We start from the raw sequence: 17,207 nt of genomic DNA, 5'->3' as shown, positions 1-17,207 counted from the left end.
GAGTGGTTAGCACGTCTGCCTCACAGTTCTGAGATCAAGGGTTCAATCCCGGGCTTCGGCCGTGCCTGCGTGGGTTTCCTCCTTCCTCCCACATCCCAAAAACATGCATGGTAGGTTGATTGAACACTCTAAATTGTCCGTAGGTATGAGTTTGCGCGCGAATGGTTGTATGTCTCCTTGTGCCCTGCGATTGGCTGGCAACCAGTTCAGGGTGTCCCCTGCCTACTGCCCGTAGTTAGCTGGGATAGGCTCCAGCACCTCCGCGACCCTCGTGAGGAAAAAGCGGCTTGGAAAATGAATGAATGAATGGTTTCTATGTGCACAGTACTTTAACCCCATCTTGTGGCATCATGGGACATTTCAGAAATCCAAATATCAAATAGATGGAGATTGGTTCTACAAAATGGAAACGTGGATTGATGAAATCCTCAATAATACATAATAATATGTGGGATTTTATCTTATTTAAATGAGAGGCATTCTTTCGGAAAACAAGTCACAATCATTAAAAGGCTGGTTCTGTTTACAAAGCTGCTCAGCATCCTATGATGTCTTTTAGTTGTGTAGTTTAGCTGTCTCATCAATAAATTATCCGCCAGTGCCGAGAAAAACAGCATGCTTCTGTGGAAAGCCACCTCTATACAAAATTGCTGTTTTGCTTACCGTGCAGTATCCCCCCCCCCCGACACGCCTCTCTATGTTTGTGTGTAGCTAAAACCGGGCAGCCAATCAGACCAACACTTGGCCAGCTTTCCTAGCCAGTCAGCTCTCCGATTCGTCAGCCCTCCCACCGTGAGTCTTGCGAGCGAGGAGGCGGAGAGTCGGGTAGTGGAGGAGGTAGGACCGGGCCGATTTGCGCCTCCCCACTCCCCCCTCCGACGCACCCTCCCCCGGCTTAAGAAAGCTCCGCCGCTCCTCCGTCCTCTCCCTCACGTCCCTCAGCATCCACCACCTCTTCCTCCTCATCCCCCGCCAAGTCATGCTCTCGCCCATCCTCCTCACCCTCAGGAGCCCCAGCATCAGGCAAGTTGTAGGAGGTGAGAACCCTTGTGACTTGCTGCCTCGAGACAACGCGGCAGCTGTGTTTTGCTGCCCTCACTCATCACCGTCTCCAACCTCCCCTTTTAATTTTCAACACCATCCTTACTCTTTCAATCTGTCACTTTACCCGCCTACCCAAAAACTTTAAGCAGTGCTATTTCAGGCATTTTTTGGACAAGAAAGCCTGTCTTTGCTTCCCTATCATGCCTTACGTACACAGACGTTGTCGCCTTCAGATCACATCACTCTTTTAGTGCTACTCTTTATTGACAGTCATTAGAATTTATCCACTATTGAAATGTGCCAAAAATAACCAAGGCATTAAAAAAAAAAAAAAAAAAAAACGCCTTTCTGCCAGTCGAGTTCATAATTAATATTTTTCATACAACCCTCGTGAAGAAAAGCGGCTCGGAAGATGAATGAATGAATGAAGTTAGATTTTGCAGGTTGTTGACATTTCTTGGGATAATGGGAGCCATTATGCTTTATAAATTACAATTCAATCTTTCAACCAGATTACAATTTGAAGCCTTTCAAATCCCACTCTGGTCTTAGTTGTTCCTAAATTGAGTCCAAATTTACAAATCATTTGGGAATTCCGATTAAAGCACAGGCTGCAAATGTGTGAATAAAGATAATAACTGCAATGTGTTTTCTTTCTCTCAGAGACAGTGTTTATGAGCATCCATTGTGGAAACTGTGGAGGACAAACACTTTATAATTAACTCATCACAAGGAGGAGAAAAATAGCATTGAAATACTAAAATACACATACAACACATGCCTATAGCCTATCTAATCTGCTAAATTATATGATTTTGCACCAATAAATTATATGCGTGGACATGTAAGTCTCTTGATAAATGTGTTTTCGTGGCGTTTTTATGGCATGTTTGTATCGTTGCTGAATTTGAAGACAGAGTTCCACACTGTGTATGTGTTATTGCATAAATGAATGCAAAGGTGAAGTCGTGTACGTGCTTGGTCCATGCATGGCATGTGACGTAATGCCTCTGATGCCACTAATGTGAAGACATATGCATGTCTGTTTGAGAATAGTTTTATCAAAGCGACACAGTGCCACACTTGGCAGTCATTTTAACGGATGTTCTTATTCCCTCCCTTAGCCTTCATGAGGCAAATGCAACGTCGTCAGACAGCAAAGCAATGGAGGAAGGAAAAAGCAAAGTTTTCACTGCAAAAAAAGAGGAGCTGTATGCTCACTGCTTCTCTTTCTGATGGCTAAATGCAATTCTGTTCCGCCGGGATGCAATGGGACACATAACTACATTTGGAGAACAGTTTAACTCAAGTTTCGGCAAGGGGAGAGGCACTGTTATACAATCACACCTGTGCAAATACATAGCAAGATAGACACTTTGGAATATTTCTCCTGATCTCCTTTATTTTCTTTTCTTTTCTTTTTTTAGATTTTTTAAAACCTTTAGGAAATCTAGTTTGATATGCAGATACTTTTTGAATGCCCTTTGGTGATTCTAGTCAGGTTCTGGCCTCCTTAGACCAATTGTAGCTATCTGTCTCATTGCATTGACTGTACAAATTCAGTGCAACCTCTGAGCTTACTATGAGGCACCAGCAGTCTGGGAAACGGGAGCTAGTGACATAGGGGCTCTTTTACAATTCAAATATTTTTGATGTACTGAAAAACTGTACGTTTGTGGTCTGACATCAGACCAGAGACATTCAGAGAAGAAGCTCTATGGGGAAAATTAGTAATCAAGCCTCTCGTGCTTTTATTTATCTGGTTGCACAGAAGAAGCATTGAATTTATATGCTGTTTGTGTCTCTGCCTGCACTACAGACCATAGAGCATGCAAAAACAAATCACTCTTGTAATGCCGCTGTTGCTCACTTGAAATGTCACCATGCTTTTTTTTTTTTTTTTTTTTTTTTTTTGTGGTACTGTCCATTTAGAAAAAACAAACGAACAACAAAACCTTTCTTGTGAATTATTTTTTACGTGTAAAAGTCCATGATGGCCATTCGGTATCCTGCACAGTTTCCAACTGCATGATCATCATCTGCCCAGACAGGAAGAGTAGTGCATCACCTTGAAAGATGTTGCTCAAATTGACTCAACTTAGTCATAGTTGCATTAACAATAGATCACAGAGCCAGCTTTGAAAGGAATGATATTAATTTTTAGTGCAATCTAGTGGTAAACCTCCAGATTGCATGTAGCTCATTACTCTTTTCTTTCTCTCGCTTTCTCTCTCTCTTTCTCTACATACATAATACATACACATATATATTTTTGTGTATATATACACATATATGGCGGAAAACACAGATAACTTGAAAATCCGCTCTGAGCCCCCCAATTTGGCCAAATTTCAAAATTGTCCGATATGCATATGTGATACATCATTGGAAAGCTTAAAACCTCAATCTTCTGGGGGAAGAAAATTTTTGAACAGGAGGGCATTTTTTAAAACAAAACATTTTTTTAAACAGCAAAACCCTAACTGGAGGTGAGAGCACGCGAGAGCATAATTAAAGACGCCATGATTTTAACGAGACATTATCGCGTACTTATCTTGCTTTGATCCAAAAACTCAATGTAGCACGTATCATTCAGTGTAAAGAAACAGATGTGAATGGCCACAGCCGGATTTTGGGGGGATTTTATGGGTGAAACATGGTAATATAACCAGGGTCGTGAAGCAGAAATCGCAGACATCAAGGAGTGGTCGAGATGTTCTTTTTCATATATTTACCATTTTAATCGGGTTTTTTTTTTTTTTGTTTGTTTGTTTTTTTCCCCTTTGTTTGGATTGCTTAATATCATCTAACATATCAGAGAAAATGCAACAGTCATAACAAAAAGAAATAAAATCAAGCCATAGTTATGCGGTAGATATCCGTTACTTATTTACAGACAGCATTTTTTTCATTGAGACGTAATTTGTTTAAAAGTTTAAAATATTCGAGTGAATTTTTTAAAGTAGTTTTTTTTTTTTTTTTAACGAAATATTAGACATCAATTAATTATTCTAAGCTAAAATTGACAGACATTTCTTATAAGAAATATAATTACTTACCTTCTTTTTATGGCTGGGTTGAAACAAAAGCGGTTGCGCAACATCTGTAAACGGGGGTTTCCAGGGTAAAAAGGACAAAATGAATCTGCTATTGCAGCATATAGACATTGTTCTATCAAACACAACTGTTATTTTGGCTTAAGATACAGCAGTTTATTTTAAAAATGGGTGCAAGAGCAGAGACTGCTTTTTCAGTCTTGTCTGTGTTTTCCGCCATATATACAGTATATTCATATACTGTATATATATATATATATATATATATATATATATATACATATATACAGTGCCTTGCAAAAGTATTCGGCCCCCTTGAACCTTGCAACCTTTCGCCACATTTCAGGCTTCAAACATAAAGATATAAAATTTTAATTTTTTGTCAAGAATCAACAACAAGTGGGACACAATCGTGAAGTGGAACAAAATTTATTGGATAATTTAAACTTTTTTAACAAATAAAAAACTGAAAAGTGGGGCGTGCAATATTATTCGGCCCCCTTGCGTTAATACTTTGTAGCGCCACCTTTTGCTCCAATTACAGCTGCAAGTCGCTTGGGGTATGTTTCTATCAGTTTTGCACATCGAGAGACTGACATTCTTGCCCATTCTTCCTTGCAAAACAGCTCGAGCTCAGTGAGGTTGGATGGAGAGTGTTTGTGAACAGCAGTCTTCAGCTCTTTCCACAGATTCTCGATTGGATTCAGGTCTGGACTTTGACTTGGCCATTCTAACACCTGGATACGTTTATTTTTTAACCATTCCATTGTAGATTTGGCTTTATGTGTTGGATCATTGTCCTGTTGGAAGATAAATCTCCGTCCCAATCTCAGGTCTTGTGCAGATACCAACAGGTTTTCTTCCAGAATGTTCCCGTATTCGGCTGCATCCATCTTCCCGTCAATTTTAACCATCTTCCCTGTCCCTGCTGAAGAAAAGCAGGCCCAAACGATGATGCTGCCACCACCATGTTTGACAGTGGGGATGGTGTGTTCCGGGTGATGAGCTGTGTTGCTTTTACGCCAAACATATCGTTTTGCATTGTGGCCAAAAAGTCAAAGACCAGAGCACCTTCTTCCACATGTTTGGTGTGTCTCCCAGGTGGCTTGTGGCAAACTTTAATCGAGACTTTTTATGGATATCTTTGAGAAATGGCTTTCTTCTTGCCACTCTTCCATAAAGGCCAGATTTGTGCAGTGTACGACTGATTGTTGTCCTATGGACAGACTCTCCCACCTCAGCTGTAGATCTCTGCAGTTCATCCAGAGTGATCATGGGCCTCTTGGCTGCATCTCTGATCAGTTTTCTCCTTCCTCCCACGATTGTGTCCCACTTGTTGTATATTTTGACAAAAAAATTAAATTTCATATCTTTATATTTGAAGCCTGAAATGTGGCGAAGGGTTGCAAGATTCAAGGGGGCCGAATACTTTTGCAAGGCACTGTATATATATATATATATATATATATATATATATATATATATATATATATATATATATATATATACATATACACATATATATACATATACATATATGGGCATGCCGAGTCCAATAACTATACTATGTGTGGTGTGCTTGCACCTTGAGAGACAGAAGTGGACATTCACTGTTGGCTCATTTCTGACATCTTTCACCTGATTCATTTTTGTTTTGTCCTTTCTGTAGCACAGTAGCAACAAGGCTTAGTCGGATGAGAAAGGCTTCCTCTGAGCAAACAAAATAGTAATGGAAACAAAGAATGTATCTTTTCTCATGTCATTTTGGTCCCGCTGTTGTTTTGGACATGAATCTCATCCCGAGTGTCGTCATGCTTTTTAAAATCAAGTCTTTGATTTGAACTTTTGGTGCAACAAAGGAAAGATCTATACAAATGAAGCAGATTGTATTGTTTCGTACAGCCCGATACTGAACCACTGTTGGTTCACACTACTTTGCACACTGTGATAAGAATACTGAGCTGTTGATGTTATTAAGCTTTGATTTCTATATTACTTCTTTGCATCTAATTGCACTTATTTTTTTTACTTTTAATTTCCGTGTGGATGTGCATTTAAAAATTTGTTTTCTGACTCTGTTCATACCAAAAAGCACATCCAACATTTTCGTACATATCTATGTAAATTCTCTGTTGTAGTTGAATGTTTTCAATTGTTCACAGATGTCACAGACACCAACTAGAACCACACACTGACTTAAAAGGGTAGGAAAGGTAATCAAAATTCACTTTTACCCCTCATTTTTTGTGTTGCATCTATTTTATATATTGGACTGACATCCATTGTCTTCCAGCTGAATTACTGTAATTAAGATTTTAAGTTCACAACTGGCGACCTAACATCTTCCACCAAATGTTTTTTAATCACCAAAAAAGCTAATACTTCAGTGGCCGTATACAATATATTAACTTTTGTGAGCACCTGACGCCGAGTCCTGTGAAAGTCTGTTTAAAATAACAGCTGAGGAGCAACTCATGGAAAATGATCGAACACTGCCACCGGTTGGCCGCCAGTGAACCATAAATAGCAACTCCTTTGGGTAAATGGAGTCTTTTATTTATGTGGTGTTATATAAAGTACTGTCCAAGGCTTGCTTCAATTCACTTTCAACTCCCTGTTTTGAAACTGCAGAAAGACATTGGTGCTTATCCATCTGCCCAAGTTTGCTATTTGAACTGGGGTGAAAGTGGATTCAATCTTGTGACTTATAGACTTTTGTTTGTCTTGACGTAAATGTACAACAATTATAACAATGTTTATATTTATATAATTTCTGTTGTATGTTATTAAACAGTAAATATCTGGTTGTGCACTTTGGCTTTTGTGTATTGTCATGTTTGACAGATCACTTTTTGTGAAGAAATACCTGAACATTGTTGTGCTTGTGTGTTTTATTTGGAATGTTGAAGTTTTAAAAGAACAATGAAGAGAACATCACAACATACAGCCATGTTTCAGGCCTGGTAGGGTATTATATATATATATATTTTTTTGTTTTTGTTTATGATAAATTGTGACTGCAAAATGCAAAAAGATGTACATTTGGTAGACCAACATTTAACAAAGCTACTTTCATGCAAAGTCTCACTGTGTACTGATTTGATTATCAATAGGCATATCTAATTCATAAAGCAGAAATGCTGTTCGGAACACGCTTAGATTTAAAGGATTCTAACCTTCAACAGATTTTGGGATTTTTGTCAAAGGCTACTTGACCACACTTCCTCCAATAGCACATTTAAGAGGCTGAGACTACAAATCATTTATGCTCAATTCTGAAAGAAGCTTCATTTTGTCTAGTGTAGTCATAGTTCCCCCCATTACGGTAACTGGCCTTCATTTCCATACTAGTATGTCTCTCAGTGAAAATGACAGCTGTAATCTTAAATTTCCCAGAACATCCGTATGCTATGATTGTCTTTTGACTGCATAAAGCATATGCCAAGAGTCCATGTGAATATAAAAAAAGAGAAAATGTTCTCATTCATAGCCATGGTTTCTTTGTGTTTATTGAACAGTGCACAACAAGCAATGATTTTGTCTTTCGTTTTCAGAATAAGAGTGAGACGTCAACCAACCTGTGGAAGTCTTGAGTAGCTGTGAGTGTCACACATTGTTTATGTTTTAAAGTAAATGTGACACAACCTTTCTGGTAAATGTGCAAAATGTCCAACTCTATACTGCCGACAGGTGTATACTATAGCTCGCTCACTCTTCAGTTTAAAAAAATTTCACCAAGTTGTGGACAAACTTGGAGCAGCATTAGGGATACATGCAGTCACACATGGAGTGGGTGAATGAAGTGTGAGGGTGCCCAGTCCACAGTTGCAGCATCAGCTGCTCAGCAGGACGATGATATATATGAGAAGCAGGCAGATAAGGATGAGGGTGAAGTTGACGAAGAGCTCCTGCAGGTTCCTCCTAGCCTGCGGAGTCACCTCGATTTGAGACGCGCGACGGATGGCTGACTTCGTAATGTGCTGGACACGCTCCATGTTTGTACTGTTGCGTTCTTCTATAGCTGAAAAGACTGTGAAGTCGAGATAGCAAGATGGACTCAGGACATCAAGATATTGCTGGATGTGAGTAGTTCTGGTCCTGACTGGTTATGCCAAAGGAACGTTTATTTCTTCTGCAGGTAAAAGAAATCATCAATAAGTCATTTTATGAGCACCACTCAGAAACAAATTAGCACACATTTTTAAAAGTGTTGTAGTAGAAAATCAGCTACTGTAAATATGGCTAGGTTCATACTACAGGTCTTAATGCACAAATCAGATTTTTTTGCCATGTTTTTTTGGTGTGCCAGTTCAGACTTCCTTTGTCCAATGAGATCGTTCAAATATCACGTATGCGCACTAATTCGCAGTCCGAGATGAGCTCAGCCAAGAGACCCGCATGCGCAGAAGCGTCAAAACATATTACACATGCTAGCTGTATGTCATTCCAGAGTGATCATATTTTGATTTCCTAAAAGAGGACACAAATAACAGACATTCCCCGTTTAGTCTCATATTCAAAGCTTTGACGTTTGTACGTGAAATGACGTGGTTGCGTCAGTTTGCCCCGACTCGGCCATGTGTGCAATAATGAAATATTGCTCATTTGGCGCACAAAATGAAAATCAAAAATTGTAAGGCTTATTCATCTCTTCATTTTATTTTTTTATGACTGTGGTCAAGCCCGCTTCGTGCTTAAAAGCAGAGTTCAAGCTAGGCGCTAATGCCTACATAGCTGCTGTCCTCCGTGCCTCTTGCTCTTTGCTGACCGTAATTGCTGCATGAATTCCGATTTGGGAGTCTTGACAGTTCAGACCACCAGTCACGTTCTGAAAAAATGTGGCCCAGATCGGATTTGAACCACATACGAAAGTGACATAGATCGGATTTGAAATGGTCCACTTCAATGCGACTTGTCCCGTTCAGACCATCAAGTTAATGCCTGATTCGAGTCAGAAAAACACAAAAAAATTGGATTCGTGCATTCAGACCTGTAGTATGAACCTAGCCTATGTGGCTTGACAATTCCGTCTATGCAAAAGTACCGGTACAACATTTTAGGCAAGGCAAGGCAAATTTATTTATATAGCACAATTCAACACAAGGCAATTCAAAGTGCTTTACCTCACATGAAGATCGTAAAAATCACATTTAAATCAATACAATGTAAAAGCCAAGACAATGAAAATAGGAAATATAATTATACATAAAAATCGCATTTAATCACAAATAGAATAAAAATAAATGAATAAAAATAAAACAAAAACTACTACTACTAATAAGATTTATTTTGAGCAACGGAGATAAGCACAAGAGGAATAGAAAGCAAGTAGATTGAAATATATAGACAATTATTGATATGCAGTGCTAAACAAAAGCGTTTTTAGCCCTGAATTAAAGGATTTTACCGTAAACTAGAGATGGTATACATAGTAGGAGGACAATTTTTGATTCAGGAACTGGTCGGCCCTCCTTTGGCAGCAAGTGCTATAATTAAACATTATCTATACACAGCATTCAGGATTATTTTTGTACCATTTCCCTTTATTAAAAATAAAAAACAATACTACTATATCGACTGTCTAGAGGTCATACCACAGCATCTCAATGGAGTAGACTTCACCTCAGGAGTTTATATCTGAACTTTTCTGGAAAAAGTTACAAAAATACCCCTAAAAGTCTGGCTGTTGATGTTCATCAGTCCATGGCTATATACGTATATTTATATTTGGCCCTATTTTCACAGGCATCTAAATCTAGATCAGCCTGAGTATAGGCCAAGTGAAGGGCTGATTAAGGCCAGGTTTTGGTATTTTCCTGAACTATCAGAAGCTCTTTGCATGCCGACTTATGTGATTCACTGGGCCACTTGTGTCCTGAACAGGTGTTCCTTGTTTTCTCATACTGACTGTCTCAGGAAATTAGAATATTGTGTATTCTCGAATACACAATATTCTAATTTCCTGACTGTCTCAGGAAATTAGAATATTGTGTATTCTAATTTCCTGAGACAGTCCTGTATATATACACAGGACTGTCTCAAAAAATTAGAATATTGTGTATTCTAATTTTCTGAGACAGTCCAGTATATTTGCTTGTATTTAGTTCCCGGCTTTCTTTCGACCCTGATGGTTTGTCACGTGTTGCTGTTTTGTCATTTCCTGTTTCACAGCATGGTGAGTCTTCAGCCCCTGAATTTCTTTGTTACTTTTTTATCTTGGTTTTAGAATTGTTTTCATACCTATTTTTTATTTTGTAAATAAATATTTTCAAATTCCATCTGCCAATCACAAAATGTAACCATTTCAGACCTACATTTTCAGATGAATGGGTTAGAGATTTTTTTTTTAATGCATCAAAAGTCTACCCTCATGCTGCCTGCCAGTTTCAGTCTTATATTAGACACTTGGTACAGAAAAAATCTACATGCAAGAATGACTGTGAAAAACATCTGCTTACAACCTCAATTAAATGGGCGGAGCACATCTGGGGTATTCGACCGGACTTGGCCAGATGCAAACTTTTGAATTGGAATAGTACTTGGTTGATGACGTTTTTCAAGGTTTGCGAGAACAGAAGTACTGATAAGAACGCTTACTGAGAAACTGCTACAGTCTCTAATAATCAGAGGTGGGTAGTAACGCGTTACATGTACTCTGTTACATTTACTTGAGTAACTTTTTGAGAAAAATGTACTTGTAAGTGTAGTTTTACTATGCCATACTTTTTATTTTTACTTCAGTAGATTTGTGAAAACGCTACTCTTGCTCCGCTACTTTGAGCTACACAATAGTTACAGTTTTCCTCTGTATTCTACAAATTAGATTTTTTTTTTTTACCAGCAATGCCAAGAGTAGCTCTACCAATTTCACCAGTGAGACGTCGCAACAATAATCACATGACTCCATTACACCAATCAGACGCAAGCTTGCTGTTCTACGCTCGCGCAAGCCTGTTCAATCACCTGTCTTTAAAGCACCGTAACAAATGAAGTATTTGACATAGAGCGCTGCCCTCAACATAAATTGAAAGCACGGATTTAAAACTTTCTCCCAGTTTTTATTTGGCTCCGATTGACCACGGAAAACCGGAGATATGATATACAGTATTTAATTTCATAATAGAAACTATGAAGGAACTACAGTATTCACTATTCAAACTAGGAACTATATTCTCCACTAGAGGGCAGGGCACTCACTGTTTTTTTTTTTCTCTCTTTAATTATTATTTTTTTAATTTGTTTGGCTTAATGTGCTTATTTAATGGGTTATTGTACAGCATCATTATAACAACAGTTAATATAGATACAAAAAACTACCATTGTAAAGAAATCAAACAAAAATAAGCAGTTACTCAAAATGTTGCTCATTACTTGAGTATTCTTTTAACTGAATACTTTTTTATTTGTACTTGAGTCCATTTTTTGGATGACTACTTTCACTTTTACTTGAGTAATATTATTTTGAAGTAACGCTACACTTACTTGAGTAAAATTTTGGCTACTCTACCCACCTCTGCTAATAATCTATTTGAACCACAGTTTTTAAGTATTGAGGCTAAATTGCTCTTCTGTGTTAGCTTCTTCGCCCTAGATGGAGGTTAGCGCTCCAGTGCATTACTCCAGCACCCTCCTTTAGTTTTCTCCTTTATGATCACATGACCTCCACTGTGGTGTAGCACATGGTGTGATGATAAGAGAACTGCCTGGAGGCGCCAGCTGAGGTCTGATGATGTGTTATCCCAGACCAGCGGGAGTGGCAGCGTGGATGTCATGACAACAATGTGAACTCAGTCGCTGCGGTTGCTTTTACACATTTCTCCAACATAGTCGCAAGCCAAAAGGTTTGCCGCATGTTGAGCCTGAGGGAAGATGAATGTGAGCACATGGGATGACATTTTAAATGTCTTTCAACGCCGGCTTTGAATCCCTTTTATGATTTGATGCGGGACTTTCCTTTGAACAATGCCAATCCAACAAGGTGACCATGCTTTTGTATTAGACCCTGCTGCTAATAGTGACCATCTTGCACTGGTATGGCACCTCTGCCAAGTTCTATGTTATTTTTACAAGGTAGTGAGCTTTGGATTATTTTTATATACCACTACTGTATTTTTATCATTCTGATTTGTTTCTTCCACCCCTGAACTCTTGAGTCTCTGATTACCACTTGACATGTTGACGCCTTTTACAGCCTCACTTCCTGAAAGATAACTCTAAGTATGTTGGTCTCCTCTGCACTGATAATCCCTAAAACAGGCTTTATGCCCCCCCCAATTATTGAAAGGTAACGAATATACACCATGTGAACACTGTCCATTACATACCTTCAGGAAGTAACAAATGGATTTGATGTGTATCTGTGTAAAAACTTTTCATTCATTTATTCAAAGGAATATGAAAATCTTGTGATCCAAAACCTCAAGGTGTTGCGCACAAAATGCATACAGACTTTGCTTTGGAACAGAAATAGACCTCACCCCAACTTTTCCCACAAAGATCGATAAATAATTAGAATTGAGACGAATAATTATGAGCCATTAATTAGTAAACTTGAGCCTCTTTCACACACATATCCCGGTAAATTTCCATGTAAGGTGACGCGGGATTTACTCGCGGGTTGGACACTTTCACAGACTTGTCCCGTGTTGCCCTCTTGGTGCTCTCTGCACAGGGAGGGCTGCTGGCGCGATTTTATAACCTGGACATTACGTCATTTTTGGTTGGCATCAGCTGTCACGTTCTGTTGGTCAGATCGTGTTTTGTTACAAAGCCAGCTGTGGGAGTATTCCCAACGTCGTACCTGCAGCCAATTCAAGCTAATTAAGACTGTATATTAAAGCCCAGGCGATCCAAGAGAAGGGTGCCGAGATATTAACTTGCTGGGCGCCTTTCGACACCTTGTACTCTCGAATTTTGTGCATTTGCTAGATGGTTCGTTTGCCGTCCTTGTTTTGAAATCCCCTACGTTGTGCTGGTATTTGAGTGCATTTGTTTTGTTGTTTTAATTGGTTCTCTGCCTACCGCTTAGAATAGTATTATTGATCCCCGTCGACCTACTGTCATGGGCCCATTGTGCTACTCCCCCTTTTCCGCGATCCCCTGTTGTTTTCTGCATTGAGGTACAACCTTGTTTCGGACCCTAACATTGGCACCAAAATAAACCACACATTTCCAAAGATGGACAATGGACTCTCTTCCTTGGCTCTACGATCCAGTAGCAATTTAATTTCGTTACGTTTTCACTTTAATTTAGCTATTTCCAGCTTGCTATGTTGATAATTGTGATGTTTGTTTTTCCGCTTTTTGTCTTCCTGCGAAGAAAAAGGAAGTTACGATCGGCCTGCTGTGATATTTACATCATCAGCCATCGTGCTGTGACCCATGAATTTAAAGTTCTACTCTCACACACACCGCTTCCCGGGAAAGTCCCGGACATTATACTAAGATGTGACTTGGTAAATGTCCGTGTCAGTCGACCCTGGAAATTGCTTTGACATTTAAGGGCTGCCGTTTAAATACCAGGATTTAAACGGTGTTCAGGTGTATGTGAAAGGGGCTATGAGTACGAAATTTGCAAGGTTCAGAATTTCACATCTTTGTTAATTTTATCAAGTTTAAGATAGACAATGAATGGAACAATTGGCTTATAAAACAATTAACAAATTTGCTGTCCTTAATTCTGCAGGGTTTTTTTTTCTCTTTTAAAGTCTACCACATCTAAATCTTCTGTCTCAACAGCAATCTAATTGTGACCCCATAAAAGTGACAACATCACTTAATCCGAGTGTTTATGCTCTGCCACAGTCAGATAGTCAGCTGTTCCCACGAAGAACAATGTACAAGTAATCCTCGGTTTTTCGCTGCTAATGAGTGAAAATAGTTCAGTGTTGCCAGTAAATAAGAGAAGCTTTCAGGGCCTCTGCTAAATTTATCTCCCGTCTAGACTAGATAGATTTAAAATCTTCATTTTTCAGCAAGTCATCTCTGTGTCACCACTTGCTGTCTGTCTGCAATGAAATACTTCAGCATGTGACTTTAAAACAGTACTTCTCAAAAAGTGGGGTGCCCCCCCCCCCCGGGGGGGGGGCAGAGTGATGCTGGGGGTGGTGCAAGTGACCTTGGGGAACATACTTTTTTGCCGTACTAGAATACAGTGTAATTGCACATCCTCTCAGTGAGCGGCATGCAGTGGCACTCCCATTTTCATTGTGTGCACAGTATTTTCTAACCAAACAAGAGCACACAGCAAAGAGCACAAGAGATATGAAAAGGTAAGACGAAGAAACACGACTACGCATATGTACCATTTGGTTTTTGGCTTTGACTTTTAATACAGTGGGAAACGTAGAAAGACCAGTCTGTTTACTTTGCCTAAAAATGTTCGCAGAAGACAGCAGGAATTTTTTTTTTTCAGCGAAAACTTGCCAAATATTGCCAACAATCGTCCAGCTTTGTCAGTGTTACATCAGTAAAGCAGCGAGCACTGTTAGCATCATATAAGGTGGCATACCAAGTTGCTCAGTGCGAAATATCCCCACACCATAGCAAAGGAGCTGATACTGCCTGCAGCAAAAATGAAAAATGTTGTTTTTGTTGTCTCAATTTTTATTTTTTCGGTCAATTGTTTGGCATATTGCCCTTATGAGTTAATATTGCTTATCAATTTGAATTTATTATTATTTGTTGATTTTATTTAATTTTATTTTTCAAATGGTCAAATAACATCTTGAGTGTATTTTTACTGTATGGATGTGGTTTTTGTTTTTTACACGTCATTGTAAGTTGATTTAAAATACTTTTTTTTCTTTAATATTAGGACAGAATGTGATGAAGAGGTGTACATATAATAACACGAATTCAATAGACAAGTGATACTACAGTATATTCACAGTGGCGGCAGAGAGTTGGGGGGGGCGCAGAACGTTTACGTCTTCCTGGGGGAGGGGGGTAACAGAAAATAATTGAGAAGCACTGTTTTAACATGATAGCAGACCATAAGTTTTTCAAAAATCTGTTAAGTGACAGAAAAGGTTTATTAGTCTTCCTTTCTCAGCTGCCTTTGACCCACCTTCTCAAAAATCTCCTGACAGAATTTGATGTCACAATCAGAATAAGCTGCAGATTTTTGCAGTCTGCTTGCATGGTATCCATAGGCTTTCTATTCTGTTGTTGCCGTGTAACCGTTCTGTCATTCTGTCAACATGTGCTAGCTAGCGCAGCACTTGAAAGCCAGGCATGATTATTAATTCTGGGTGTGACATCACAAGCAGAATTGCTGTTAAAAAAAAAAAAAGGGTGTTCCTTGATGCATTGTTTTGGATGGAATATCTAATAAATGGGAAAAGGGAATTTTGAGTGCCAGGTTTGTTTTCTACATGTAAAATTACATTTGTGCGATTATTTTAAGTTTTTTGGCATGGGGTCCATTTCTTTAAGCCCACGATTATGGCTTTTTCTAAAAGTTTTATTTTTTGGGTTGTTTCTTTTTTATTTCAAGAAGCGAAGACTTTGTCCCATTCAGTCAACGACCACGACTGAACACAAGCAGCTATTGTTAACCCCTTTTCACATGGCATCACTCCACTGTGGCTGTGATGCGTCATGTGGCTGCATGTGAAAGTACAAAAAGTGTTGCTGTGCTTGGAATGCGCCGTCAATTATATCCGCAAAAGCAATCTCACGCTCCTCAAAGAACTTGAAAAGAGCATAGGATAGCTGCCCTTTCATAGCCTGAAATTGAGATGGACTTTAGGTTTGCTGGTGATGTCCTGTAACTGCTAGTGGAGTACGCTTTAAAATTTGTGTCACTAATAACAGCTGTTGGGCGCCACTGCCTTGCATCAACATTCCTTAACTTTAGACTCATTCATAGTTGCCATCAAACTGGGTTTCAGCTGCTATGGAAACTCGACATGCAATGTAAATATGAGCCAGAGTGATGATGGAGTAGCCATGAAGGAAACTATTCATTATATTAGCTAATGATGACAGTTCATTGACAGTGGTGATCACTAAGCTTTGTTTGTAAGCCAATGAGATTCGCTTTGGTCGCAATTTAGCGATGAATAATTGCTTCTAGGGAGCTTTCAGGCTCTCACTCGCCATAGCATCAGGTATTGTTGATCTGTCAAATAAAGCCCAAAGGGCATGTTTCAAAATAGTTTTGAATGACTTTCAGAGATTTGTCATGTTTGTTTACAGTCTGCACTGCATCCCTTAAAGTTTTGTTACCTTATTTGGTTATCAAATAACAAATACACAAAAAAAGAAGAAAAAGTAAAATCTCTCGGTATGATGCAGTACATTTCCACATATTTTTGAATAGATTCTTAACTCTATTTCTGATCAATAGACTCAAACCAAACTCAGCATTAATAGAATTATAGCTGCATAATTTGGTGCAGCTTTCCCATTAAACTTTAATAAAACAAATAATGAAGTGAATAATGAAGTGTTTACATGAAGATACGCTCACCTTCTTACCAGAAAGTGACTTAAAGCACAATTTCCACCCCAAAAAAATTACAATGAATGAATAAATGAAATGTAAACTTCACTTCTGCCCACAAAAAAACAAAAAAAAAAAAACAAAAAAAAAAACCACTGACAATCACCACTTAATTCATCAAGAGTGTTGCTTCTTACCTTTGTGATGAAAGCAGGTCTGACTGGTGTTTGAGGGAGAAAGAAATGTCAGATATTCAAAGCTGTAAACAGAGAGAGAGAGAGAGAGAGAGAGAGAGAAAAGAGCGAGCGAGGGGAAAGAGAGAGAGAATAGAACACTAACGAAGTTTAAACATTGAGCCTAACCAACCCCTGACAAGAAAATATACTTTTTTATTTTTTTTACACAAAATTGTGTAATTGTGAATATACTATCAATTGCAGAGTGCTGTATTCATCTTTTTCCCCCCTCACATTAAAATTTGCCATCGTTTTGGGTTTGGGTTGTTGCTTTTTTAGTGTTGACTGGAAAAGAAGTTTCAATCCTTGTAGCTCCTGAAAGGCTGGGGAACATCTGGTACAGTGTTGAAGATGCATTAAGGAAGGCAAACACAAATTTAAGAGTGCGTGCACTGTGAATTAAAGATAATACAAATGTTTTCT

General features: G+C 38.7%; 2 protein-coding genes across 5 annotated transcripts in view; one reads left to right on the top strand and one right to left on the bottom strand.

Moving 5' to 3' along the window:
* The window catches only part of LOC130906725 (protein FAM184A-like), a 54,669-nt gene extending 50,646 nt beyond the window's left edge, over positions 1-4,023 (top strand). For 3 of the 4 annotated variants that reach the window (XM_057821307.1, XM_057821298.1, XM_057821323.1), the window contains one exon: positions 712-2,162. In XM_057821307.1, the coding sequence (XP_057677290.1) occupies positions 712-1,041 (330 nt within the window). In that variant the 3' untranslated portion in view covers positions 1,042-2,162. The other variant, XM_057821316.1, reaches the window with a different exon arrangement.
* A 2,736-nt stretch (positions 4,024-6,759) lies between these two features.
* On the bottom strand, positions 6,760-16,832 carry pln1 (phospholamban 1). The gene is made up of 2 exons (XM_057821349.1): positions 16,746-16,832; positions 6,760-8,232 (listed from the first exon to the last, which is right to left on the bottom strand). Exon 2 carries the CDS (start codon positions 8,093-8,095, stop codon positions 7,934-7,936), a length of 162 nt encoding a protein of 53 aa, XP_057677332.1. The 5' UTR covers positions 8,096-8,232; positions 16,746-16,832; the 3' UTR covers positions 6,760-7,933.
* Positions 16,833-17,207: the final 375 nt, after the last annotated feature.

Source organism: Corythoichthys intestinalis, chromosome 2 (genome assembly GCF_030265065.1).
Source record: "Corythoichthys intestinalis isolate RoL2023-P3 chromosome 2, ASM3026506v1, whole genome shotgun sequence".
NCBI classification, from domain to species: Eukaryota; Metazoa; Chordata; class Actinopteri; order Syngnathiformes; family Syngnathidae; genus Corythoichthys; species Corythoichthys intestinalis.
This window is presented reverse-complemented; position numbering and strand designations above follow the sequence as displayed.